Consider the following 27,505-nt stretch of genomic DNA (forward strand, 5'->3'; position numbering starts at 1 on the left):
AGGAGGCCACCCTTCACCCCTCCCCCACCCTCCATACCCATCTCGTTCTCCCCTTTCATGGGGAAAGCCCCGTCAAGCCCCACCCCTTGGCCGTGCCACCCTGGCACCTGGGCAACCTGGTTCTACAACCCAGCAGTCCCCATGCCAGCCTGGCAGTGTCACCCAGGCACCCTGACAGTACCAGGGTGGCAGTGCCAAGGTTCCTGGCTGGCACTGGCAAGGTAGTGGAACAGCCAGGGTGCCATCCCGTCCTGACCCTGACCACCTGGGAAAAGGTAGGGCAACCAGACCCAGCTCAGCTCATCAGTGCAACAAATGAGAAAAGTATGGCCTCAGCAGGGCGTTCCTCGCCGAGACCAAAAGGAAAACAAAGTCCCGTTTGATAGCAGGGTTGTTCTCCACGCTGCAGGTGTCGCAAAACACTCCGCTATACGTGCACAAATTAGGACTCTATGGACGGGATTCTCCATTCCGCCGCACACATTTTCTGGTGTGGCGTGCCCCGCCGGCAGCGGGATCCTCCGTTCCGCCAGCCGGCCAATGGGGAATCGCATTGTGGGCACCCCACACCGTGGGGGTGAATGCGCTGCCGGAGAATCCAGCCCTATGTTTTTTGGGTGTTAAATCGCGCCCAAAGTGTTCTGCGTTGAAAAGGCAGCTGCAGGAACCAGAATTAAAGTGGAAAAGCAGACTTCAGAGGTAAATCAAAAGTTTGGTGCCACCTTGATAAGAGTCTGACAATTGCCAGTTAAAGCAATTGTAAACAATTGGTGCAACATTCAAGACAAAGAAATCCTGAAGTGGGAGATATAAAACCTGGATGCTGGATTCCTCGTTAAAAGTGGAATGGAAGCTTTGTTTGAGAGAGTCGTTTGGAAAACCTGGGAATCCCTGTTTAAAAGAAGACTTGAAAGTGTGTCTTTTGAAAGCGGAATGCAAAATCATTCATGCGAAATCCAGAGTTCAGTGAGAAAAGGTGTCTCACGGTTTGGGAACCATCTGGAGGGATTTTGAGGAGAAATAAATAGACATCTACTTGGCTTCAGAGCAGAGTGTGCGTCTTACCACAGCCAGCTTTTGTGTTTAAAGGGACTTTGTGTTATTGAGACCATTGTAGGTTAAGGTTTACTTTGTAACCCGTGTTAACATTAAAATCTGTGTCTATTTGCAACGCTATGTTAGAAGTAAAGGACGATTGTTTCATAATCAAACTTTTCATGTTTAGTCATTTTTTTTTACTTGTTGTTAAAACTAATTAACAGTCCTATGACTCTGTTGCGCTGCCTTTTCTAAAAGAAAGGTAAAAGTTATGCAGCGGGATTCGCCGGCGGCGGGATCATCTGGTCCGCTGGTAGCGCACCCACATCTGCGGGTTTCCCCGAAGGCGTGAGGTGGCCACAATGGGAAACCCCATTGGCCGGCTGCGGGAACGGAGAATTCCGCTGCCGCAGGGGCGTGCCGCGCCGGAAAACGTGGCTGACGGACCGGAGAATCCCATCCATGATATTTTGAGCCTAAGTTCCATTCTGGGATCTTCCTGTCCAGTTATGACACCACTGGGACCAAAACGTAAGCAAGAAATGTGGGTTAAGCTGTCCGTACTTAAACTTGCTGAGACACCAGGACTGGATGAAATGCACACAAGGGTATTGAAGGAAGTGAGAATGGAAATAATGGAGGAACTGATCATCATTTTCAATCTTCCTTAGATACAGGTGAAGGGTTCAGCGATGATACCTCTTAAAACAGAATCGTTAGCATGCCACTAGAGTAGTTTTCCATAAGTTATTTTATTAAGGATTGAGATGAATTATAGGACTGAGTAATCATTATTAACCATTAAACATGTATTTTTAGGACAGAGCAGTAATAAGTAATGAAATGGGATTTAGGATAGCTAACTTGACCAAAAGGACATTACTTCTGACATCCTGTCTTTGTGAAACAATGCAGGGTGCTGGTTCTGTTGTTCTGTTTCTCACAAACAGTCAGCAAGGCTGCTGGGCTTGTACATAGCTGTCAGGATGAGGGTCAATCATGCGATGCTTGCGCCTCTATTGGGTGAAGTTTAAACACTGCTTGCAATTCTATTGGATAAGTTTAAAAGAAGCAGCTTCAGGGATTGTATCGCGTTCAACTGGGGTGGGCTATTGATTTTTGAACGTTGTACAATTACTGTGCTCGGCTCTTTGTTCGGCAGAACAGGCCTTGGCCGATATCCAGTCTGTTCTCCGTGTGCACGTAACAAGCTTGATTAACTAAGCCATCTTTGTCCGGGTTGTGGTGTTTGTTCCTCTCTGTACTGAGTTGAGCCACAGGGAATAACCCCACGTGGAAGCTGACTCAATACACAGGTCGTGAAACCGCTCCTACAGCAGGAATGGTACCAGAGGGCAGGAAACGTTACACCCTTGATCCAAACCTTTGTTAAGACAACCCCAGCAACTACAAGCCAGTTAGTCTAAGTTCAGTGGTGGGGAATCCACCAAGACAAGCCTGATAGATGCATGTTCAAAAGCAGATTATTTAGGGAATACAAATCATGTTTGGCAAATTTGCTGGACTTCCTATGAGGTAGCAGAGAAGGTTGATGAGGGTCATACTTGCGATGTGATGTGCTTGGCTTCCAAAAAAGGCAGTTGATAAAGTTCCGCACAACAGACCTGTGAGCAAAATTGGAGATCATGGAATGAAAACAGCATATATCACAGCGGTTAGCACTGCTGCCTCACAGCGCCAGGGACCCGGATTCGATTCCGGTCTTGGCCGAGGGTCTGTGTGGAGTTTGCACGTTCTCCAAGTGTCTGCGCGGGTTTCCTCCGGGTGCTCCGGTTTCCTCCCACAGTCCAAAGATGTGCAGGTTAAGTGGATTGGGCATGCGAATTTTCCCCTTAGTGTCACAAAGATGTTCAGGTTAGGTGGAGTATGGGGATAGGGCAGGGGAGTTATCCTAGGTATGGTGGTCTTTCAGAGGGGCAGGGTGTTCCTTTCAGAGGTATAGGGAGGAGAAACCGTTGAAGGAGTCAGACGTAGGCGGCATACTTTTAAGGCAATTGATAATTGGAGACAGCCAGCCGTTGGTTGTGACTTGGATTGCAATGCTTGAGTGTGCTGGAGGCAAATGTAACTGAGATATTCAAAAGGGAAATGGATCATTACCGACATGTAAATGTTTGCATAGCTCCAGGGAAATGACAGGATAGTGGGACAAGATGAATTGCTCCTTCAGAGGACCAGAGTAGGCTCATTGGGCTGGATGGTTATTCTATGGTTTCTTTTCCAAAATTTCAAAACATTCCTGCTGATATAGAATAAAAAATACTTCTGCAATGAAGTTCGTTAAGCCGGAATAGGAGCAAGAGTAGGCAATTCAGCCCCTCAAAGCTGATCCACCATTCAAGAAATTTCAAAACATGGAAATGACTGTTCATGTCAGACTGAGGGAACAAGCGAGCGAGAGAGAGAGAGAGAGAGAGAGCAGGCGACCTAGAGAGAGAGAGAGTAAGCGAGAGAGAGAGAGTCAGCGAGCTAGAGAGAGAGAGAGCAAGCGAGGTAGAGAGCATGGGAGCAAGAGAGCAAGCGAGTTAGAGAGAGAGAGTAAGAGAGCTAGAGAGAGAGAGAGCAAGCGAGCTAGAGAGAGAGAGTAAGAGAGCTAGAGAGAGAGAGAGCAAGCGAGCTAGAGAGAGCAAGCGAGCTAGAGAGAGCAAGCGAGTGAGAGAGCGAGAGAGCAGACAAGCGAGAGAGAGCAAGAGAGCTACAGAGAGCAAGCGAGCTAGAGAGAGCAAGCGAGCTAGAGAGAGAGCAAGCGAGCTAGAGAGAGAGCAAGTGAGCTAGAAAGAGAGCAAGCTAGCTAGAGAGAGCAAGTGAGCTAGAGAGAGCAAGTGAGCTAGAGAGAGAGCAAGCGAGCTAGAGAGCAAGCGAGCTAGAGAGAGCAAGCGAGCGAGAGAGAGCAAGCGAGCTAGAGAGAGAGAGCAAGCGAGCTAGAGAGAGAGCAAGCGAGCTACAGAGAGCAAGCGAGCTAGAGGGAGCAAGCGAGCTAGAGAGCAAGCGAGCTAGAGAGAGCAAGCGAGCTAGAGAGAGCAAGCGAGCTAGAGAGAGAGAGCAAGCGAGCTAGAGAGAGAGCAAGCGAGCTAGAGAGAGCAAGCGAGCTAGAGAGAGTGAGCAAGCGAGCTAGAGAGAGCAAGCGAGCTAGAGAGAGCGAGCAAGCGAGCTAGAGAGAGAGAGAGCTAGAGAGAGAGAGACCAAGCGAGCTAGAGAGAGAGCAAGCGAGCTAGAGAGACCAAGCGAGCTAGAGAGAGAGCAAGTGAGCTAGAGAGAGCAAGCGAGCTAGAGAGCAAGCGAGCTAGAGAGAGCAAGCGAGCTAGAGAGAGCAAGCGAGCTAGAGAGAGAGCAAGCGAGCTAGAGACAGCAAGCGAGCTAGAGAGAGTAAGCGAGCTAGAGAGCAAGCGAGCTAGAGAGAGCAAGCGAGCTAGAGAGAGCAAGCGAGCTAGAGAGAGAGCAAGCGAGCTAGAGAGAGCAAGCGAGCTAGAGAGAGTAAGCGAGCTAGTTAAGCAAACAAGCTAGAGAGAGCAAGTGAGCTAGAGAGAGAGCAAGCGAGCTCGAGAGAGCAAGCGAGCTAGAGAGAGCAAGTGAGCTAGAGAGAGAGCAAGCGAGCTAGAGAGAGAGAGCAAGCGAGCTAGAGAGAGAGAGCAAGCGAGCTAGAGAGAGCAAGTGAGCTAGAGAGAGAGAGCAAGCGAGCTAGAGAGAGCAGGGGAGCTAGAGAGAGAGCAAGCAGGCTAGAGAGAGAGAGCAAGTGAGCTTGAGAGAGAGCAAGCGAGCGAGAGAGCAAGCGAGCTAGAGAGAGAGAGCAAGTGAGCTTGAGAGAGAGCAAGCGAGCTAGAGAGAGAGAGCAAGTGAGCTAGAGAGAGAGCAAGCGAGCTAGAGAAAGCAAGCGAGCTAGAGAGAGCAAGTGAGCTAGAGAGAGAGCAAGCGAGCTAGAGAGCGAGAGCAAGCGAGCTAGAGAGAGAGAGCAAGCGAGCTAGAGAGAGCAAGTGAGCTAGAGAGAGCAAGCGAGCTAGAGAGAGCAAGCGAGCTAGAGAGAGAGCAAGCGAGCTAGAGAGAGCAAGCGAGCTAGAGAGAGCAAGCGAGCTAGAGAGAGCAAGTGAGCTAGAGAGAGAGTAAGCAAGCTAGAGAGAGAGAGCAAGTGAGCTTGAGAGAGAGCAAGCGAGCTAGAGAGCAAGCGAGCTAGAGAGAGAGAGCAAGTGAGCTTGAGAGAGAGCAAGCGAGCTAGAGAGAGAGAGCAAGAGAGCTCGAGAGAGAGCAAGCGAGCTAGAAAGAGAGCAAGCGAGCTAGAGAGAGAGAGCAAGTGAGCTTGAGAGAGAGCAAGCGAGCTAGAGAGAGAGCAAGTGAGCTAGAGAGAGAGCAAGCGAGCTAGAGAGAGAGCAAGTGAGATAGAGAGAGCAAGCAAGCTAGAGAGAGCAAGTGAGCTAGAGAGAGCAAGCGAGCTAGGGAGAGCAAGCGAGCTAGAGAGAGAGAACAAGTGAGCTACAGAGAGCAAGCGAGAGAGAGAGCAAGCGAGCTAGAGAGAGAGAGCATGCGAGCTAGAGAGAGAGCAAGCGAGCTAGAGAGAGAGAGCAAGCGAGCTAAAGAGAGCAAGCAAGCTAGAGAGCAAGCGAGCTAGAGAGAGAGATCTTGCGAGCTAAAGAGCACGCGAGCTAGAGGGAGCAAGCGAGCTAGAGAGAGAGAGCATGCGAGCTAGAGAGAGAGAGCAAGCGAGCTAGAGAGAGAGAGCAAGCGAGCTAAAGAGAGCAAGCGAGCTAGAGAGTAAGCGAGCTAGAGAGAGAGCGAGCTAGAGAGAGCAAGCGAGCTAGAGAGAGCAAGCGAGCTAGAGAGAAAGCAAGCGAGCTAGAGAGCAAGCGAGCTAGAGAGAGAGAGCAAGCTAGCTAGAGAGAGCAAGCGAGCTAGGGAGAGAGAGCAAGCGAGCTAGAGAGAGAGAGCAAGCGAGCTAGAGAGAGAGAGCAAGCGGGCTAGAGAGAGAGAGCAAGCGAGCTGGAGAGAGAGCAAGCGAGCTAGAGAGTGTCTGGCCCACAGCACCAGGCTCTCCACCGAGGGTAGGACAAGAAGGGAGGTCTCCAAGCTGAAAGTGTGGTGACCCTCAGGCTCGCTTGCTCTCTGTAGCTCGCTTGCCCTCTCTCCAGCTTGCTTGCTCTCTTGAGCTCGCTCGCTCTCTTTCTAGCTCGCATGCTCTCTCTAGCTCGCTTGCTCTTTCTCTCTAGCTCGCTCCCTCTCTCTAGCTTGCTTGCTCTCTCTAGCTCGCTTGCTCTCTCGGTTGGCTGGACGGCTGGTTCGTGATGCAGAGTGAGGCCAGCAGCGTGGGTTCAATCCCCGTGCTGGCTGAGGTTATTCATGAAGGCCCCACCTTCTCAACCTTGCACCTCGCCTGAGGTGTGGTGACCATCAGGTTAAATCACCGCCAGTCAGCTCCCCCCACCCCCAACCCCTCAAAGAGGAATGCAACCTCTGGTCATCTGGCACAATGGCAATTTTATTTTTTACATGCATGTTGTTGCTACATGGCCAGGAGGTACGGAGACATGATGATAGAAGTTCCAGTTTCTCTCCATCAAATAGCTGACCAGGAATGTCGCCTGCCCTTAAATAACCTGCTAGAGAGAGAGCAAGTGAGCTAGAAAGAGAGCAAGCTAGCTAGAGAGAGCAAGCGAGCTAGAGAGAGCAAGTGAGCTAGAGAGAGCAAGCGAGCTAGAGAGAGAGAGCAAGCGAGCTAGAGAGAGAGCAAGCGAGCTAGAGAGAGAGAGCAAGTGAGCTAGAGAGAGCAAGCGAGCTAGAGAGAGCAAATGAACTAGAGAGAGAGCAAGCGAGCTAGAGAGAGCATGCGAGCTAGAGGGAGCTAGAGAGCAAGCGAGCTAGAGAGAGCAAGCGAGCTAGAGAGAGCAAGCGAGCTAGAGAGAGAGAGCAAGCGAGCTAGAGAGAGAGCAAGCGAGGTAGAGAGAGTGAGCAAGCGAGCTAGAGAGAGCAAGCGAGCTAGAGAGAGCAAGCGAGCTAGAGAAAGCGAGCAAGCGAGTTAGAGAGAGAGACCAAGAGAGCTAGAGAGACCAAGCGAGCTAGAGAGAGAGCAAGTGAGCTAGAGAGAGAGAGCAAGCGAGCTAGAGAGCAAGCGAGCTAGAGAGAGCAAGTGAGCTAGAGAGAGCAAGCGAGCTAGAGAGAGCAAACGAGCGAGAGAGTAAGCGAGCTAGAGAGAGAGCAAGCGAGCTAGAGAGCAAGCGAGCTAGAGAGAGCAAGCGAGCTAGAGAGAGTAAGCGAGCTATAGAGAGCAAACAAGCTAGAGGGAGCAAGTGAGCAGGAGAGAGAGAGCAAGTGAGCTAGAGAGAGAGCAAGCGAGCTAGAGAGAGCAAGCGAGCTAGAGAGAGCGAGCTAGAGAGAGCAAACAAGCTAGAGAGAGCAAGTGAGCTAGAGAGAGAGAGCAAGTGAGCTAGAGAGAGCAAGTGAGCTAGAGAGAGAGAGAACAAGCGAGCTAGAGAGAGCAAGTGAGCTAGAGAGAGCAAGTGAGCTAGAGAGAGTAAGCGAGCTAGAGAGAGCAAGCGAGCTAGAGAGAGAGCAAGCGAGCTAGAGAGAGAGCAAGCGAGCTAGAGAGAGAGCAAGCGAGCTAGAGAGAGTGAGCAAGCGAGCTAGAGAGAGCAAGCGAGCTAGAGAGAGTGAGCAAGCGACCTAGAGAGAGCTAGAGAGAGAGACCAAGCGAGTTAGAGAGAGCAAGCGAGCTAGAGAGATTAAGCGAGCTAGAGAGAGCAAACAAGCTAGAGAGAGCAAGTGAGCTAGAGAGAGAGAGCAAGCGAGCCAGAGAGAGAGCAAGCGAGCTAGAGAGAGCAAGCGAGCTAGAGAGAGTAAGCGAGCTAGAGAGAGCAAACAAGCTAGAGAGAGCAAGTGAGCTAGAGAGAGCAAGCGAGCTAGAGAGCAAGTGAGCTTGAGAGAGAGCAAGCGAGCTAGAGAGCAAGCGAGCTAGAGAGAGAGCAAGTGAGCTTGAGTGAGCAAGCGAGCTAGAGAGAGAGAGCAAGTGAGCTAGAGAGAGAGCAAGCGAGCTAGAGAGAGAGCAAGCGAGCTAGAGAGAGAGAGCAAGTGAGCTTGAGAGAACAAGCGAGCTAGAGAGAGAGAGCAAGTGAGCTAGAGAGAGAGCAAGCGAGCTAGAGAGCAAGCGAGCTAGAGAGAGCAAGCGAGCTAGAGAGAGAGCAAGCAAGCTAGAGAGAGAGCAAGCAAGCTAGAGAGAGAGAGCAAGTAAGCTAGAGAGAGCAAGCAAGCTAGAGAGACCAAGTGAACTAGAGAGAGAGCAAGCGAGCTAGAGGGAGCTAGAGAGCAAGCGAGCTAGAGAGAGCAAGCGAGCTAGAGAGAGCAAGCGAGCTAGAGAGAGAGAGCAAGCAAGCTAGAGAGAGAGCAAGCGAGCTAGAGAGAGTGAGCAAGCGAGCTAGAGAGAGCAAGCGAGCTAGAGAGAGTGAGCAAGCGAGCTAGAGAGAGCTAGAGAGAGAGACCAAGCGGGCTAGAGAGAGCAAGCGAGCTAGAGAGATTAAGCGAGCTAGAGAGAGCAAACAAGCTAGAGAGAGCAAGTGAGCTAGAGACAGAGAGCAAGCGAGCTAGAGAGAGAGCAAGCGAGCTAGAGAGAGCAAGCGAGCTAGAGAGAGTAAGCGAGCTAGAGAGAGCAAACAAGCTAGAGAGAGCAAGTGAGCTAGAGAGAGGGAGCAAGTGAGCTAGAGAGAGAGAGCAAGCGAGCTAGAGAGAGAGAGCAAGTGAGCTAGAGAGAGAGCAAGTGAGCTAGAAAGCAAGCGAGCTAGAGAGAGCAAGCGAGCTAGAGAGAGAGAGCAAGTGAGCTAGAGAGCAAGCGAGCTAGAGAGCAAGCGAGCTAGAGAGAGAGAGCAAGCGAGCTAGAGGGAGAGCAAGCGAGCTAGAGAGAGCAAGTGAGCTAGAGAGAGCAAGCGAGCTAGAGAGAGCAAGTGAACGAGAGAGAGAGCAAGCGAGCTAGAGAGAGCAAGCGAGCTAGAGGGAGCTAGAGAGCAAGCGAGCTAGAGAGAGCAAGCGAGCTAGAGAGAGCAAGCGAGCTAGAGAGAGAGAGCAAGCGAGCTAGAGAGAGAGCAAGCGAGGTAGAGAGAGTGAGCAAGCGAGCTAGAGAGAGCAAGCGAGCTAGAGAGAGAAAGCGAGCTAGAGAGAGCGAGCAAGCGAGTTAGCGAGAGAGACCAAGCGAGCTAGAGAGACCAAGCGAGCTAGAGAGAGAGCAAGTGAGCTAGAGAGAGAGAGCAAGCGAGCTAGAGAGCAAGCGAGCTAGAGAGAGCAAGCGAGCTAGAGAGAGCAAGCGAGCTAGAGAGAGCAAACGAGCGAGAGAGTAAGCGAGCTAGAGAGAGAGCAAGCGAGCTAGAGAGCAAGCGAGCTAGAGAGAGCAAGCGAGCTAGAGAGAGTAAGCGAGCTATAGAGAGCAAACAAGCTAGAGGGAGCAAGTGAGCAGGAGAGAGAGAGCAAGTGAGCTAGAGAGAGAGCAAGCGAGCTAGAGAGAGCAAGCGAGCTAGAGAGAGCGAGCTAGAGAGAGCAAACAAGCTAGAGAGAGCAAGTGAGCTAGAGAGAGAGAGCAAGTGAGCTAGAGAGAGCAAGTGAGCTAGAGAGAGAGAGAACAAGCGAGCTAGAGAGAGCAAGTGAGCTAGAGAGAGCAAGTGAGCTAGAGAGAGTAAGCGAGCTAGAGAGAGCAAGCGAGCTAGAGAGAGAGCAAGCGAGCTAGAGAGAGAGCAAGCGAGCTAGAGAGAGAGCAAGCGAGCTAGAGAGAGTGAGCAAGCGTGCTAGAGAGAGCAAGCGAGCTAGAGAGAGTGAGCAAGCGACCTAGAGAGAGCTAGAGAGAGAGACCAAGCTGTCTAGAGAGAGCAAGCGAGCTAGAGAGATTAAGCGAGCTAGAGAGAGCAAACAAGCTAGAGAGAGCAAGTGAGCTAGAGAGAGAGAGCAAGCGAGCCAGAGAGAGAGCAAGCGAGCTAGAGAGAGCAAGCGAGCTAGAGAGAGTAAGCGAGCTAGAGAGAGCAAACAAGCTAGAGAGAGCAAGTGAGCTAGAGAGAGCAAGCGAGCTAGAGAGCAAGTGAGCTTGAGAGAGAGCAAGCGAGCTAGAGAGAGAGCAAGTGAACTTGAGTGAGCAAGCGAGCTAGAGAGAGAGAGCAAGTGAGCTAGAGAGAGAGCAAGCGAGCTAGAGAGAGAGCAAGCGAGCTAGAGAGAGAGAGCAAGTGAGCTTGAGAGAACAAGCGAGCTAGAGAGAGAGAGCAAGTGAGCAAGAGAGAGAGCAAGCGAGCTAGAGAGAGCAAGCGAGCTAGAGAGAGAGCAAGCAAGCTAGAGAGAGAGCAAGCAAGCTAGAGAGAGAGAGCAAGTAAGCTAGAGAGAGCAAGCAAGCTAGAGAGAGCAAGTGAACTAGAGAGAGAGCAAGCGAACTAGAGAGAGCAAGCGAGCTAGAGGGAGCTAGAGAGCAAGCGAGCTAGAGAGAGCAAGCGAGCTAGAGAGAGAGAGCAAGCAAGCTAGAGAGAGAGCAAGCGAGCTAGAGAGAATGAGCAAGCGAGCTAGAGAGAGCAAGCGAGCTAGAGAGAGTGAGCAAGCGAGCTAGAGAGAGCTAGAGAGAGAGACCAAGCGGGCTAGAGAGAGCAAGCGAGCTAGAGAGATTAAGCGAGCTAGAGAGAGCAAACAAGCTAGAGAGAGCAAGTGAGCTAGAGAGAGAGGGCAAGCGAGCTAGAGAGAGAGCAAGCGAGCTAGAGAGAGCAAGCGGGCTAGAGAGAGTAAGCGAGCTAGAGAGAGCAAACAAGCTAGAGAGAGCAAGTGAGCTAGAGAGAGGGAGCAAGTGAGCTAGAGAGAGTGAGCAAGCGAGCTAGAGAGAGAGAGCAAGTGAGCTAGAGAGAGAGCAAGCGAGCTAGAGAGCAAGCGAGCTAGAGAGAGCAAGCGAGCTAGAGAGAGAGAGCAAGTGAGCTAGAGAGCAAGCGAGCTAGAGAGCAAGCGAGCTAGAGAGAGAGAGCAAGCGAGCTAGAGGGAGAGCAAGCGAGCTAGAGAGAGCAAGTGAGCTAGAGAGAGCAAGCGAGCTAGAGAGAGCAAGTGAACGAGAGAGAGAGCAAGCGAGCTAGAGAGAGCAAGCGAGCTAGAGGGAGCTAGAGAGCAAGCGAGCTAGAGAGAGCAAGCGAGCTAGAGAGAGCAAGCGAGCTAGAGAGAGAGCAAGCGAGCTAGAGAGAGAGCAAGCGAGCTCGAGAGAGTGAGCAAGCGAGCTAGAGAGAGCAAGCGAGCTAGAGAGAGCGAGCAAGCGAGCTAGAGAGAGAGAGCAAGCGAGCTAGAGAGCAAGCGAGCTAGAGAGACCAAGCGAGCTAGAGAGCGAGCAAGTGAGCTAGAGAGAGAGAGCAAGCGAGCTAGAGAGCAAGCGAGCTAGCGAGAGCATGCGAGCTAGAGAGAGCAAGCGAGCTAGAGAGTAAGCGAGCTAGAGAGAGAGCAAGCGAGCTAGAGAGCAAGCGAGCAAGAGAGAGCAAGCGAGCTAGAGAGAGTAAGCGAGCTAGAGAGAGCAAACAAGCTAGAGAGAGCAAGTGAGCTAGAGAGAGAGAGCAAGCGAGCTAGAGAGAGTAAGCGAGCTAGGGAGAGTAAGCGAGCTAGAGAGAGCAAACAAGCTAGAGAGAGCAAGTGAGCTAGAGAGAGAGAGCAAGCGAGCTAGAGAGAGTAAGCGAGCTAGAGAGAGCAAACATGCTAGAGAGAGCAAGTGAGCTAGAGAGAGAGAGCAAGTGAGCTAGAGAGAGAGAGCAAGCGAGCTAGAGAGAGAGAGCAAGTGAGCTAGAGAGAGAGCAAGCGAGCGAGAGAGCAACCGAGCTAGAGAGAGCAAGCGAGCTAGAGAGAGAGAGCAAGTGAGCTAGAGAGAGAGCAAGCGAGCTAGAGAGCAAGCGAGCTAGAGAGAGCAAGCGAGCTAGAGAGAGTGAGCAAGCGAGCTAGAGAGAGAGCAAGCGAGCTAGAGAGAGAGAGCAAGCGAGCTAGCGAGAGCAAGCGAGCTAGAGAGCAAGCGAGCTAGAGAGCAAGCGAGCTAGAGATAGCAAGCAAGCTAGAGAGAGCAAGCGAGCTAGAGAGAGAGAGCAAGCGAGCTAGAGAGAGAGCAAGCGAGCTAGAGAGAGCAAGCGAGCTAGAGAGAGCGAGCTAGAGAGAGAGAGCAAGCGAGCTAGAGAGCAAGCGAGCTAGAGAGACCAAGCGAGCTAGTGAGAGAGCAAGTGAGCTAGAGAGAGCAAGCGAGCTAGAGAGCAAGCGAGCTAGCGAGGGCAAGTGAGCTAGAGAGACCAAGCGAGCTAGAGAGAGCAAGCGAGCTAGAGTAAGCGAGCTAGAGAGAGAGCAAGCGAGCTAGAGAGCAAGCGAGCTAGAGAGAGCAAGCGAGCTAGAGAGAGTAAGCGAGCTAGAGAGAGCAAACAAGCTAGAGAGAGCAAGTGAGCTAGAGAGAGAGAGCAAGCGAGCCAGAGAGAGTAAGCGAGCTAGGGAGAGCAAGCGAGCTAGAGAGCAAGCGAGCTAGAGAGAGCAAGCGAGCTACACAGAGTAAGCGAGCTAGAGAGAGAGAGCAAGCGAGCTAGAGAGAGAGAGAGCAAGCGAGCTAGAGAGAGCAAGCGAGCTAGAGAGAGCAAGTGAGCTAGAGAGAGTGCAAGTGAGCTAGAGAGAGCAAGTGAGCTAGAGAGAGAGCAAGCGAGCTAGAGAGCAAGCGAGCTAGAGAGAGCAAGCGAGCTAGAGAGAGCAAGTGAGCTAGAGAGCAAGCGAGCTAGAGAGAGCAAGAGAGCTTGAGAGAGAGCAAGCGAGCTAGAGAGCAAGCGAGCTAGAGAGAGAGCAAGTGAGCTTGAGAGAGAGCAAGCGAGCTAGAGAGAGCAAGTGAGCTAGAGAGAGAGCAAGCGAGCTAGAGAGAGAGAACAAGTGAGCTTGAGAGAGAGCAAGCGAGCTAGAGAGAGAAAGTGAGCTAGAGAGAGAGCAAGCGAGCTAGAGAGAGCAAGCAAGCTAGAGAGAGCAAGTGAGCTAGAGAGAGCAAGCGAGCTAGGGAGAGCAAGCGAGCTAGAGAGAGAACAAGTGAGCTACAGAGGGCAAGCGAGCTAGAGAGAGCAAGCGAGCTAGAGAGAGAGAATGCGAGCTAGAGAGAGAGCAAGCGAGCTAGAGAGAGCAAGCGAGCTAGAGAGAGAGAGCAAGTGAGCTAAAGAGAGCAAGAGAGCTAGAGAGTAAGCGAGCTAGAGAGAGAGCGAGCTAGAGAGAACAAGCGAGCTAGAGAGAGCAAGCGAGCTAGAGAGAGCAAGCGAGCTAGAGAGAGCGAGCAAGCGAGCTAGAGAGAGAGAGAGCTAGAGAGAGAGATCAAGCGAGCTAGAGAGAGAGCAAGCGAGCTAGAGAGACCAAGCGAGCTAGAGAGAGAGCAAGTGAGCTAGAGAGAGCAAGCGAGCTAGAGAGCAAGCGATTTAGAGAGAGCAAGCGAGCTAGAGAGAGCAAGCGAGCTAGAGAGAGAGCAAGCGAGCTAGAGAGAGCAAGCGAGCTAGAGAGAGTAAGCGAGCTAGAGAGCAAGCGAGCTAGAGAGAGCAAGCGAGCTAGAGAGAGCAAGCGAGCTAGAGAGCAAGCGAGCTAGAGAGAGCAAGCGAGCTAGAGAGAGTAAGCGAGCTAGAGAGAGCAAACAAGCTAGAGAGAGCAAGTGAGCAAGAGAGAGAGAGCAAGTGAGCTAGAGAGAGAGCAAGCGAGCTAGAGAGAGAAAGAGCAAGCGAGCTAGAGAGAGCAAGCGAGCTAGAGAGAGCAAGCGAGCTAGAGAGAGAGCAAGCGAGCTAGAGAGAGCAAGCGAGCTAGAGAGAGCGAGCTAGAGAGAGAGAGCAAGCGAGCTAGAGAGCAAGCGAGCTAGAGAGACCAAGCGAGCTAGTGAGAGAGCAAGTGAGCTAGAGAGAGCAAGCGAGCTAGAGAGCAAGCGAGCTAGCGAGGGCAAGTGAGCTAGAGAGACCAAGCGAGCTAGAGAGAGCAAGCGAGCTAGAGTAAGCGAGCTAGAGAGAGAGCAAGCGAGCTAGAGAGCAAGCGAGCTAGAGAGAGCAAGCGAGCTAGAGAGAGTAAGCGAGCTAGAGAGAGCAAACAAGCTAGAGAGAGCAAGTGAGCTAGAGAGAGAGAGCAAGCGAGCCAGAGAGAGTAAGCGAGCTAGGGAGAGCAAGCGAGCTAGAGAGCAAGCGAGCTAGAGAGAGCAAGCGAGCTACACAGAGTAAGCGAGCTAGAGAGAGAGAGCAAGCGAGCTAGAGAGAGAGAGAGCAAGCGAGCTAGAGAGAGCAAGCGAGCTAGAGAGAGCAAGTGAGCTAGAGAGAGTGCAAGTGAGCTAGAGAGAGCAAGTGAGCTAGAGAGAGAGCAAGCGAGCTAGAGAGCAAGCGAGCTAGAGAGAGCAAGCGAGCTAGAGAGAGCAAGTGAGCTAGAGAGCAAGCGAGCTAGAGAGAGCAAGAGAGCTTGAGAGAGAGCAAGCGAGCTAGAGAGCAAGCGAGCTAGAGAGAGAGCAAGTGAGCTTGAGAGAGAGCAAGCGAGCTAGAGAGAGCAAGTGAGCTAGAGAGAGAGCAAGCGAGCTAGAGAGAGAGAACAAGTGAGCTTGAGAGAGAGCAAGCGAGCTAGAGAGAGAAAGTGAGCTAGAGAGAGAGCAAGCGAGCTAGAGAGAGCAAGCAAGCTAGAGAGAGCAAGTGAGCTAGAGAGAGCAAGCGAGCTAGGGAGAGCAAGCGAGCTAGAGAGAGAGAACAAGTGAGCTACAGAGGGCAAGCGAGCTAGAGAGAGCAAGCGAGCTAGAGAGAGAGAATGCGAGCTAGAGAGAGAGCAAGCGAGCTAGAGAGAGCAAGCGAGCTAGAGAGAGAGAGCAAGTGAGCTAAAGAGAGCAAGAGAGCTAGAGAGTAAGCGAGCTAGAGAGAGAGCGAGCTAGAGAGAGCAAGCGAGCTAGAGAGAGCAAGCGAGCTAGAGAGAGCGAGCAAGCGAGCTAGAGAGAGAGAGAGCTAGAGAGAGAGATCAAGCGAGCTAGAGAGAGAGCAAGCGAGCTAGAGAGACCAAGCGAGCTAGAGAGAGAGCAAGTGAGCTAGAGAGAGCAAGCGAGCTAGAGAGCAAGCGATTTAGAGAGAGCAAGCGAGCTAGAGAGAGCAAGCGAGCTAGAGAGAGAGCAAGCGAGCTAGAGAGAGCAAGCGAGCTAGAGAGAGTAAGCGAGCTAGAGAGCAAGCGAGCTAGAGAGAGCAAGCGAGCTAGAGAGAGCAAGCGAGCTAGAGAGCAAGCGAGCTAGAGAGAGCAAGCGAGCTAGAGAGAGTAAGCGAGCTAGAGAGAGCAAACAAGCTAGAGAGAGCAAGTGAGCAAGAGAGAGAGAGCAAGTGCGCTAGAGAGAGAGCAAGCGAGCTAGAGAGAGAAAGAGCAAGCGAGCTAGAGAGAGCAAGCGAGCTAGAGAGAGCAAGTGAGCTAGAGAGAGAGCAAGCGAGCTAGAGAGAGAGAGCAAGCGAGCTAGAGAGAGAGAGCAAGCGAGCTAGAGAGAGCAAGTGAGCTAGAGAGAGAGAGCAAGCGAGCTAGAGAGAGCAAGCGAGCTAGAGAGAGCAAGCGAGCTAGAGAGAGCAGGGGAGCTAGAGAGAGAGCAAGCAAGCTAGAGAGAGAGAGCAAGTGAGCTTGAGAGAGAGCAAGCGAGCTAGAGAGCAAGCGAGCTAGAGAGAGAGAGCAAGTGAGCTTGAGAGAGAGCAAGCGAGCTAGAGAGAGAGAGCAAGTGAGCTAGTGAGAGAGCAAGCGAGCTAGAGAAAGCAAGCGAGCTAGAGAGAGCAAGTGAACGAGAGAGAGAGCAAGCGAGCTAGAGAGAGAGAGCAAGCGAGCTAGAGAGAGAGAGCAAGCGAGCTAGAGAGAGCAAGTGAGCTAGAGAGAGCAAGCAAGCTAGAGAGAGAGCAAGCGAGCTAGAGAGAGCAAGCGAGCTAGAGAGAGCAAGCGAGCTAGAGACAGCAAGTGAGCTAGAGAGAGAGTAAGCAAGCTAGAGAGAGAGAGCAAGTGAGTTTGAGAGAGAGCAAGCGAGCTGGAGAGCAAGCGAGCTAGAGAGAGAGAGCAAGTGAGCTTGAGAGAGAGCAAGCGAGCTAGAGAGAGAGAGCAAGTGAGCTAGAGAGAGAGCAAGCGAGCTAGAGAGAGAGCAAGTGAGCTAGAGAGAGAGCAAGCGAGCTAGAGAGAGAGCAAGCGAGCTAGAGAGAGCAAGCAAGCTAGAGAGAGCAAGTGAGCTAGAGAGAGCAAGCGAGCTAGGGATAGCAAGCAAGCTAGAGAGAGAGAACAAGTGAGCTACAGAGAGCAAGCGAGCTAGAGAGAGAGCAAGCGAGCTAGAGAGAGAGAGCATGCGAGCTAGAGAGAGAGCAAGCGAGCTAGAGAGAGAGAGCAAGCGAGCTAAAGAGAGCAAGCAAGCTAGAGAGCAAGCGAGCTAGAGAGAGAGAGCATGCGAGCTAGAGAGAGAGAGCAAGCGAGCTAGAGAGAGAGCAAGCGAGCTAGAGAGAGTGAGCAAGCGAGCTAGAGAGAGCAAGCGAGCTAGAGAGAGCGAGCTAGAGAGAGAGAGCAAGCGAGCTAGAGAGCAAGCGAGCTAGAGAGACCAAGCGAGCTAGAGAGAGCAAGCGAGCTAGAGAGAGCAAGCGAGCTAGAGAGCAAGCGAGCTAGAGAGAAAGCAAGCGAGCTAGAGAGAGAAAGAGCAAGCGAGCTAGAGAGCAAGCGAGCTAGAGAGAGCAAGTGAGCTAGAGAGAGAGCAAGAGAGCTAGAGAGAGAGAGCAAGCGAGCTAGAGAGAGAGAGCAAGCGAGCTAGAGAGAGCAATTGAGCTAGAGAGAGAGAGCAAGCGAGCTAGAGAGAGCAAGCGAGCTAGAGAGAGCAAGCGAGCTAGAGAGAGCAGGGGAGCTAGAGAGAGAGCAAGCAAGCTAGAGAGAGAGAGCAAGTGAGCTTGAGAGAGAGCAAGCGAGCTAGAGAGCAAGCGAGCTAGAGAGAGAGAGCAAGTGAGCTTGAGAGAGAGCAAGCGAGCTAGAGAGAGAGAGCAAGTGAGCTAGAGAGAGAGCAAGCGAGCTAGAGAAAGCAAGCGAGCTAGAGAGAGCAAGTGAGCGAGAGAGAGAGCAAGCGAGCTAGAGAGAGCAAGCGAGCTAGAGAGAGAGAGCAAGCGAGCTAGAGAGAGCAAGTGAGCTAGAGAGAGCAAGCGAGCTAGAGAGAGAGCAAGCGAGCTAGAGAGAGCAAGCGAGCTAGAGAGAGCAAGTGAGCTAGAGAGAGCAAGTGAGCTAGAGAGAGAGTAAGCAAGCTAGAGAGAGAGAGCAAGTGAGTTTGAGAGAGAGCAAGCGAGCTGGAGAGCAAGCGAGCTAGAGAGAGAGAGCAAGTGAGCTTGAGAGAGAGCAAGCGAGCTAGAGAGAGAGAGCAAGTGAGCTAGAGAGAGAGCAAGCGAGCTAGAGAGAGAGCAAGTGAGCTAGAGAGAGAGCAAGCGAGCTAGAGAGAGAGCAAGCGAGCTAGAGAGAGCAAGCAAGCTAGAGAGAGCAAGTGAGCTAGAGAGAGCAAGCGAGCTAGGGAGAGCAAGCGAGCTAGATAGAGAGAACAAGTGAGCTACAGAGAGCAAGCGAGCTAGAGAGAGCAAGCGAGCTAGAGAGAGAGAGCATGCGAGCTAGAGAGAGAGCAAGCGAGCTAGAGAGAGAGAGCAAGCGAGCTAAAGAGAGCAAGCAAGCTAGAGAGCAAGCGAGCTAGAGAGAGAGAGCATGCGAGCTAGAGAGAGCAAGCGAGCTAGAGAGCAAGCGAGCTAGAGAGAGTGAGCAAGCGAGCTAGAGAGAGCAAGCGAGCTAGAGAGAGCGAGCTAGAGAGAGAGAGCAAGCGAGCTAGAGAGCAAGCGAGCTAGAGAGACCAAGCGAGCTAGAGAGAGCGAGCTAGAGAGAGAGAGCAAGCGAGCTAGAGAGCAAGCGAGCTAGAGAGAAAGCAAGCGAGCTAGAGAGCAAGCGAGCTAGAGAGAGAGAGCAAGCTAGCTAGAGAGAGCAAGCGAGCTAGGGAGAGAGAGCAAGCGAGCTAGAGAGAGAGAGCAAGCGAGCTAAAGAGAGCAAGCAAGCTAGAGAGCAAGCGAGCTGGAGAGAGAGAGCATGCGAGCTAGAGAGAGCAAGCGAGCTAGAGAGAGAGCAAGCGAGCTAGAGAGAGTGAGCAAGCGAGCTAGAGAGAGCAAGCGAGCTAGAGAGAGCGAGCTAGGGAGAGAGAGCAAGTGAGCTAGAGAGCAAGCGAGTTAGAGAGACCAAGCGAGCTAGAGAGAGCAAGCGAGCTAGAGAGAGAGAGCAAGCGAGCTAGAGAGAGAGGAAGCGAGCTAGAGAGAGTGATCAAGCGAGCTGAAGAGAGCAAGCAAGCTAGAGAGCAAGCGAGCTAGAGAGAGAGAACAAGTGAGCTACAGAGAGCAAGCGAGCTAGAGAGAGAGCAAGCGAGCTAGAGAGAGAGAGCATGCGAGCTAGAGAGAGAGCAAGCGAGCTAGAGAGAGAGAGCAAGCGAGCTAAAGAGAGCAAGCAAGCTAGAGAGCAAGCGAGCTAGAGAGAGAGCATGCGAGCTAGAGAGCAAGCGAGCTAGAGGGAGCAAGCGAGCTAGAGAGAGAGAGCATGCGAGCTAGAGAGAGAGCAAGCGAGCTAGAGAGAGAGAGCAAGCGAGCTAAAGAGAGCAAGCGAGCTAGAGAGTAAGCGAGCTAGAGAGAGAGAGAGCTAGAGAGAGCAAGCGAGCTAGAGAGAGCAAGCGAGTTAGAGAGAAAGCAAGCGAGCTAGAGAGCAAGCGAGCTAGAGAGAGAGAGCAAGCTAGCTAGAGAGAGCAAGCGAGCTAGGGAGTGAGAGCAAGTGAGCTAGAGAGAGAGAGCAAGCGAGCTAGAGAGAGAGAGCAAGCGGGCTAGAGAGAGAGAGCAAGCGAGCTAGAGAGAGAGAGAGCAAGCGAGCTAGAGAGAGAGAGCAAGCGAGCGAGAGAGCAAGCGAGCTAGAGAGTGTCTGGCCCACAGCACCAGGCTCTCCACCGAGGGTAGGACAAGAAGGGAGGTCTCCAAGCTGAGTGTGGTGACCCTCAGGCTCGCTTGCTCTCTGTAGCTCGCTTGCCCTCTCTCCAGCTTGCTTGCTCTCTTGAGCTCGCTCGCTCTCTTTCTAGCTCGCATGCTCTCTCTAGCTCGCTTGCTCTTTCTCTCTAGCTCGCTCCCTCTCTCTAGCTTGCTTGCTCTCTCTAGCTCGCTTGCTCTCTCGGTTGGCTGGACGGCTGGTTCGTGATGCAGAGTGAGGCCAGCAGCGTGGGTTCAATCCCCGTGCTGGCTGAGGTTATTCATGAAGGCCCCACCTTCTCAACCTTGCACCTCGCCTGAGGTGTGGTGACCATCAGGTTAAATCACCGCCAGTCAGCTCCCCCCCCCCCCCCCCCCAACCCCTCAAAGAGGAATGCAACCTCTGGTCATCTGGCACAATGGCAATTTTATTTTTTACATGCATGTTGTTGCTACATGGCCAGGAGGTACGGAGACATGATGATAGAAGTTCCAGTTTCTCTCCATCAAATAGCTGACCAGGAATGTCGCCTGCCCTTAAATAACCTGTTTGGACATGTCACAAATGCACCTTCCTTGACCATCACGTCCTGGGGTGGGACTTGAGCTTCTGTATCAGAGGCAAGGACCTTGCCCTTAGCGCACCTCCTTGTTACTGTGTCACACACAGGAGAGACATAACTTCTTTTATTTACTGACAGGATCTATGAATCCATCACAACCGATCAGGTTAAATATGTTTTTATTGATAACTAAATGAGTAACTTTGCGTTGCAAAAGAGGAAGAACAATTGGAGAGATAAGCTGGATGAACAGCTAATGCCGGTGAAGAACATGGTTCAAAGTGAAATGCTTGAGTTTACAAATGTGACCTCTGAAATTTTTTTTTAAAAATTCACTCCAAGCTCAAACAAATGCAGAATTTCAGGATATTGATATATACCATGGATTGCAAACAAGTCTTTCTGTGGGCATTTCTCCGATATGTATTTCTCCACTATTCTTAAATTCAATTCATCATAAAAATTGTAGTAATGTTTTGAGTGAAATGTAGAAATGTTTTGGCTGGGTTATTAGTCAAATCTATATGGTTGTGTCTGGAACTGTAATACGGGAGGTGAAAGGACAAGCAGCATAAGTTAAACTTCCTGAGCTCTTACATCTGTTTGCCCAAATGAGTTTCAATGGCGTGCACCGGGTTTTATTTAGGCTTCTGTATTTGTTCCTGGGATGTGGCTCGGCCAGAATTCATTATTGCCCGTCCCCAATTACCCTCAAGGTGGTGAGCTGCCCTTCCATGCTGCTGTAGGCCGTGTGGTGTATATCCACACGCCGTACTGTCGGGAGGGAGGTGCAGGAACGTGACCCAGCGACAATGGATGAATCGCAACATAGTTCCGATTCAAAGTGATGTGCGACGTGGAATAGCCGGTATTCCCCCCCTCCCCCCTTGCCCTTCCAGTTGATGCAGGGTCATGGATTTTGAAAGCAGGCAAAAGCACCTTGTGTCAGTTGCTGCAGTGCATCTTAGTGCAGCACGGTAGCATTGTGGTTAGCACAATTGCTTCACAGCTCCAGGATCCCAGGTTCGATTCCGGCTTGGGTCACTGTCTGTGCGGAGTCTGCACGTTCTCCCCGTGTGTGCGTGGCTTTCCTCCGGGTGCTCCGGTTTCCTCCCACAGTCCAAAGATGTGCAGGTTAGGTGGATTGGCTATGCTAAATTGCCCTTAGTGTCCAAAATTGCCCTTAGTGTTGGGTGGGGTGACTGGGTTATGGGGATAGGGTGGAGGTGTTGACCTTGGGTAGGGTGCCCTTTCCAAGAGCCGGTGCAGACTCGATGGGCCGAATGGCCTCCTTCTGCACGATAAATTCTATGACCTTGTGGATGGCACGCACTGTTACCCACTGTGCACCGATGGTGGAGGGAGTGAGCGGTCAAGGCGGTGGGTGGGCGGGGTTTTGATCAAGCGGGCCGCCTTGTCTGGAGATGGTCTCGAGCTTCTTGGCCACCTTTTCAAGTATATCTCACCTCACTAGCAAACGCAATACAGTTCCAGACACAACCACACTCTGCGACGGGCGTGTGATACCTCCAGCTAACTGAATCTTTCAAGTTGCACAATAATGCCAACTGCATTCTGAAGTTTGGAACACTTTTTAGGTTCACGGGGTAGGGAAAAGCCAAGGTCCAAAGGCCATTCCCGTTCGCTTGGCCAAACGGGGAGCACTCGAGGAGCATTCTTTCTTTTTTAGAAAAGGAGGAGAGACGCGAGTAAGGTTTAGGAACAAACTTCCGGAGCTTGGGCTGGAAGCATTTGAAGGCAAAATTCTTACTCTTGAAAGTGGAGGAATTTCAGCAATTGGCGTGATGCAGAGATGGGTAGTAATGAAATAGTCCTCACTCCCTTTAAGTGGAGCAGCGGCTCCGATGAGGCGCCAATTTACAGACGCTGTGTGGGGGGGGGCTTCAGTCATGAAACGGTTTCATATCTGCAAGGAGACCAAATTCAAAGAATCGAGTGAGCAGCCTGTCAGGAGTAAGGGGTAGAGTTTCTCCGTGAATCTATCGGTGAAAGTGTACAGATGAGACATGTCATCAGCGTCATACAGCGAGACCTGCCCTGCCTCGTAATCCAAGTACACTGCCAGCTTTCGGGGTTTGGTTGGGAGGCGGAGGGCGGTGCGAGTTGTGGTGGGAGTGGTGTATTCCTCCTTCAACCTCCACAAGGCCCAGACCCCAGACTTGGGGTCGGGCGAGAAGTCCTTCTTTCGCGGCACCGAGCCTTTTGCCACTCCCACGGCCCAGGTGCTGTTCTTGCCCACCTCCACGGCCCAGAGGTGTCTGCCGGTATTGAAGCCCTGGCAGGCCAGGACGATGTGCCAGTTGGTGAATCGCCAGGCTGTGTCAGGGACCTGCTGCTTGAGATCGCCAAATCGTACCCGGGTCTGGGCGTCGGACAGGACCAGTCTGGGGTGCGCTGTGTTCGGATCCAGGCTCAGAGCAGCTGGAACTGAAGGAAGAGCAATGTTAGAATGACGGGGAAACAAGCCGTTTAATGGACCAGCTCTCTGCAGGTTTGCCGTTCTCCCTGCGGACATGAGCCGGAAAGAGTTGAGCTCAGTAGCTGCAGCCAAAACATGGGCCAGCGATGAGCATCAAACACACGACGCAGATTGCAATGGGAGTGATTAACTTTAGTAATTCAATTGCTCTTCAGCCTATTTCAGACCTGTCTCCAGCTTCCCCTTGGGCTTATAAGGTGCTCATCCCCAAAAGTAACTTCCCAGTACTAGTGAACGGTCAATAATTTGAACTTTAACCTGTCTCATTTGAGCAAAAAACCCAATCTGGTCAGGTGAATTTTTCGCTTCAGACCCTGACTCACCATCAACTTCAAATGAAGATCAAAATTAAGCAGCGGTGTAACTAGCAGCATTTAGCCCAAAACGGGAAGTGTTCAAATCGCCCTATTGCTACTTATCTCCCCTCGGATAATGCCAGACATGCTGCCTGTTTCAGCATTGCTGTTTTCATTGAGATTAACATGGTAAATTGAGGGAACCGAATATATTTTGACTGCAGAAGGTTGGCCAGAGAGTGACATACTCCTGTCCATAATCAAGAGTACAGGATTTATACAATAGCGAAATGCAATTAAATTAAGAGAAATAGGTTTGAGGAGAGGTGAGCCTTATTTTAAAAGCAATGACAGAAGAACGTGAGATGTGCTTTCAGGATTAGTGAATATATAATAATCAATAATAATAATCTCTATTATTGTCACAAGTAGGCTTACATTAACACTGAAATGAAGTTACTGTGAAAAGCCCCTAGTCGCCATGACCCGGCGCCTGTTCGGGTACACAGAGGGAGAATTCACAATGTCCAAATTACTTAACAGCATGTCTTTCGGGACTTGTGGGAGGAAACTGGAGCTCCCGGAGAAAACGCACGCAGACACGGGGAGAACGTGCAGACGCCGCACAGCCTGTGACCCAAGCCGGGAATCGATCCGGGGACCCGGCCGCTGTGAACCACTGTGCTACCATGCCGTTCCTATAATCATAGGAACATAGCATTTTACAGTTGTCATGTGGGAGTACCGTTAAGAAATGAGTGTTTAAGAAATGTACCTTTAAGAAATGGGTGTTTATCAGTGATGTCAGAGTGTGGGTGGAGTTGGGCTGTCTGTCAGCATTTTGCTTTCGTTTTAGGTTGTTTGCTGCAGGGTGTGTTTTAGTTTTCAGAGCTGGATAGCTGCATTCACAGCTAGAAGGGGTATTAGTCTCTCGCTCTGTAATCTAAAGACTGTAAATCGATCCTTTGGTGATTTAAAACTAATAACTGCTCTCAGTAGTGACTTCAACCTGATATGCTTCTGTTTAAAGGTTTTTTTTTCTAAGTCTTATGGATGTTAAAAGGACAGCTGAAGGATTACTTAGTGTTGTATTCTTTGGGGTTTGTATTTGAATTGATGGTTGCTAAGATGTTCGCTGTATGTTTTAAAAAGGTTAACTTGAGTTCATAGAATAAACATTGTTTTGCTTTAAAAAATACTTTTCCATTTCTGCTGTACCACGCCTGTAGAGTGAGTCGTGTGCTCCCCATACCACAATCTGTTAAAAGTTGTGGGAATGGCTATTCTGCCCATCGTGCTAGTGTCAGCACTTTGAAAGAGCTGTCTGATTAGTTCCACTCCCCTGCTTTTTCTTATCGCCCGATAATTCTCTCCCCTTCAGTCGCGTACTTTGAAAGTCATGACTGAATCTGCTTCTACCATCCACTGCAGACATGAACTCATTGTTTTTTTATTGTTTTTTAAAATATAAATTTGGAGTACCCAATTCCTTTTTTTTTTCAATTAGGGGTAATTTAGTGTAGCCAATTCACCTAATCCATCTTTGGGTTAGAACATAGAACATAAAAGAGGCCATTCGGTCCATCGAGTCTGCACCGACCCACTTAAGCCCTCACTCCCACCTTATCCCCGTAACCCAATAACCCCTCCTAACCTTTTTGGTCACTAAGGGCAATTTATCATGGCCAATCCACCCTAACCGGCACATCTTTGGACTGTGGGAGGAAACCGGAGCACCCGGAGGAAACGCACGCAGACACGCGGAGAACGTGCAGACTCCGCACAGACAGTGACCCAGCAGGGAATCAAACCTGGGACCCTGTCAAGACATCTGTGCTACTGTGCTGGGTTGTGGGGGTGAGACCCACACAGACAAGGGGAGAATGTGTAAACTCCACACGGACAGTGACCCGGGGCCGGAATCGAACCCGGGTCCTCGGCGCTGTGAGACAGCCGGTCTACCCTCAACTCATGGGTTTAAAAAACAAAATCTCCTGGTGTAGCCTCTGGATCGTTTGGGATCGACCCAACACCTCTGTTCGCCGGTCATGTCAACCTTTTCGCCAGCGGAAACACTTCGGGCTGAGTTCTCCGCCGGCGGGACGCTCCGTTTTTGCCGGCAGTCCGGGGGGTTTCCCGACGGCGTGGGGCTGCCCCACAATGGGAGACCCCATCGACCAGCCGGCGAAACGGAGCATCCCGCCGGAGTGCTGAAGCAGAAATCTGGCGCGGCGGGACGGAGAATCCCGCCCACGATCTTAATTTATCCAATCAAACAATGGCATAATTTTGGGCGTCTCTATTCGAGTCTCCCTGCGTCTCCCCTACTCCCGGGTGAAATATACTACAGTGGCGATTGGCCCAAATGCCCCTCCGTCCCGACCAAAACAACAAGCGTTACCTGGGTCAATCAGCTTCAGCATCCGTTTCCAAGCGATGAACTGCAGAGGGCCGTTAAAATCGCCAGGGCCCAGATCGGTGGAGATCCTTGTGGGCTTCTTAAACTGCACTACGGCCCTGGGCAAAGTTCAAAATGGAGAATGTAACTGAGACTGGAGAATAGGAGGGGCAGCTGAAAACTTGACACAGAAAGATGCCCCACGGCCAAAATTAAATGGCACGGAGGCTCAGATTTCAGTACCTAATCGGCACCAAATTCCACAGAACCATTGAATCCCTCCGGCGCAGAAGGAGGCCATTCGGCACAACCAGTCTGCACCAACCCTCCGAAAGAGTACCCGACCTAGACCCACTCCCCCCCCCCCCCCCACCAACTCACCGAACCAGCACTTAACGGGCAATTTTATCATGGCCAATCCACCTAACCTGCATGTCTTTGGACTGTGGGAGGATACCGGAGCACCGGGAGGAAACCCACGCAGACATGGGGCGAATGTGCACATTCCACACAGACAGCCACCCAAGGTCAGAATTGAACCCGGGTCCCTGGTGCTGTGAGGCAGCAGCGCTGACCGCCGTGCCACCCCTCCAAGGTGGTCATTCTGATTGTAGGGCCAAACGTTGACATAGCGGATCAAAGGACATGTTCTATGTTCTATAGTGTAGGTTAGATGGCTTTTGTTTCGGTACAACATCGTGGGCCGAAGGGCCTGTACTGCGCTGTATCGTTCTATGTTCTAAAATCTTGCATTTATATTGTGCCTTTCTCAGCTTCGGGTCACCTCAAAGCACTTTACCGTGAATTCTGTACTTTTGCACTGCGGTAGAAGCAAGATGCACACAATGCGTGTATCAACATTCCGCAAACAGCAATGAGATGACGAGCGGATTTATTTTTTGAAACTTCATTCATGGGCCGTGGCCGAGGCTGACTGGGCCATCATTTGTTGCCCGTCCCTAATTGCTCGGAGGGCATTTTAAGAGTCGCCTACATTGCCGTGGGTCTGGAGTCACATGTAGGCCAGACCGGGTAAGGACGGCAGATTTCCTTCCCTACAGGACATGAGTGAACCACATGGGGTTTTTGTGACAATCGACAATGATCATCATGAGACTTTCGGTTCCAGATTTGGGATTTTAATTTTATTTATTTTTTAATAAATATTTTATTGAAAATGTTTGGTCAACCAACACAGTACATTGTGCATCCTTTACACAATATTATAACAACACAAATAACAATGACCTATTTTATAAACAAAAAATGAATAAATAATAAATAACAAAAATGAAAACTAACCCTAATTGGCAACTGCCTTATCACAAGTAACACTCTCCAAAAATATAATTTAACAGTCCAATATATAATTATCTGTCGCAACGACCTATACATATTATACAGTATATATTAACAACCCTGAGAGTCCTTCTGGTTCCTCCTCAACCCCCCCCCCTCCCCCGATCCTGGGCTGCTGCTGCTGCCTTCTTTTTTCCATTCCGTCTATCTTTCTGCGAGGTATTCGACGAACGGTTGCCACCGCCTGGTGAACCCTTGAGCCGACCCCCTTAGAACAAACTTAATCCGCTCTAGCTTTATAAACCCCGCCATGTCATTTATCCAGGTCTCCACCCCCGGGGGCTTGGCTTCTTTCCGCATTAACAATATCCTGCGCCGGGCTACTAGGGACGCAAAGGCCAAAACATCAGCCTCTCTCGCCTCCTGCACTCCCGGCTCTTGTGCAACCCCAAATATAGCCAACCCCCAGTTTGGTTCAACCCGGACCCCCACTACTTTTGAAAGCACCTTTGTCACCCCCATCCAAAACCCCTGTAGTGCCGGGCATGACCAAAACATATGGGTATGATTCGCTGGGCTTCTCGAGCACCTCGCACACCTATCCTCCACCCCAAAAAATTTACTGAGCCGTGCTCCAGTCATATGCGCCCTGTGTAATACCTTAAACTGAATCAGGCTTAGCCTGGCACTCGAGGACGACGAGTTTACCCTGCTTAGGGCATCTGCCCACAGCCCCTCCTCGATCTCCTCCCCCAGCTCTTCTTCCCATTTCCCTTTTAGTTCATCTACCATAGTCTCCCCTTCGTCCCTCATTTCCCTATATATATCTGACACCTTACCATCCCCCACCCATGTCTTTGAGATCACTCTGTCCTGCACCTCTTGTGTCGGGAGCTGCGGGAATTCCCTCACCTGTTGCCTCGCAAAAGCCCTCAGTTGCATATACCTGAATGCATTCCCTTGGGGCAACCCATATTTCTCGGTCAGCGCTCCCAGACTCGCGAACTTCCCATCCACAAACAGATCTTTCAGTTGCGTTATTCCTGCTCTTTGCCACATTCCATATCCCCCATCCATTCCCCCCGGGGTAAACCTATGGTTGTTTCTTATCGGGGACCCCCCCAAGGCTCCAGTCTTTCCCCTATGCCGTCTCCACTGTCCCCAAATCTTCAGTGTAGCCACCACCACCGGGCTTGTGGTGTAGTTCCTCGGTGAGAACGGCAATGGGGCTGTCACCATAGCCTGTAGGCTAGTCCCCCTACAGGACGCCCTCTCTAATCTATTCCACGCCGCTCCCTCCTCCTCTCCCATCCACTTACTCACCATTGAAATATTAGCGGCCCAATAATACTCACTTAGGCTCGGTAGTGCCAGACCCCCCCTATCCCTGCTACGCTCTAAGAATCCCTTCCTCACTCCTCAACACTTCCCACAAATAATCCCACTCCACTCTATCAAATGCTTTCTCG

The 27,505-nt window shown here is 51.3% G+C and overlaps 1 protein-coding gene across 3 annotated transcripts in view; it reads right to left on the minus strand.

Moving 5' to 3' along the window:
• Window positions 1–1,771: 1,771 nt before the first annotated feature.
• LOC140390353 (E3 ubiquitin-protein ligase TRIM39-like) overlaps window positions 1,772–27,505 on the minus strand; it is a 45,392-nt gene continuing 19,658 nt past the window's right edge. For 2 of the 3 annotated variants that reach the window (XM_072475426.1, XM_072475427.1), the window contains exons 5-6: window positions 24,741–24,856; window positions 19,706–21,991 (exon numbers count right to left, since the gene is read on the minus strand). In XM_072475426.1, coding sequence (XP_072331527.1) covers window positions 21,465–21,991; window positions 24,741–24,856 — 643 coding nt within the window. In that variant the 3' untranslated portion in view covers window positions 19,706–21,464. Of the gene's footprint in view, window positions 2,664–19,705; window positions 21,992–24,740; window positions 24,857–27,505 lie in introns of those variants that run through there. The other variant, XM_072475428.1, reaches the window with a different exon arrangement.

This window comes from Scyliorhinus torazame, chromosome 14, assembly GCF_047496885.1.
Source record: "Scyliorhinus torazame isolate Kashiwa2021f chromosome 14, sScyTor2.1, whole genome shotgun sequence".
Classification (NCBI taxonomy): Eukaryota; Metazoa; Chordata; class Chondrichthyes; order Carcharhiniformes; family Scyliorhinidae; genus Scyliorhinus; species Scyliorhinus torazame.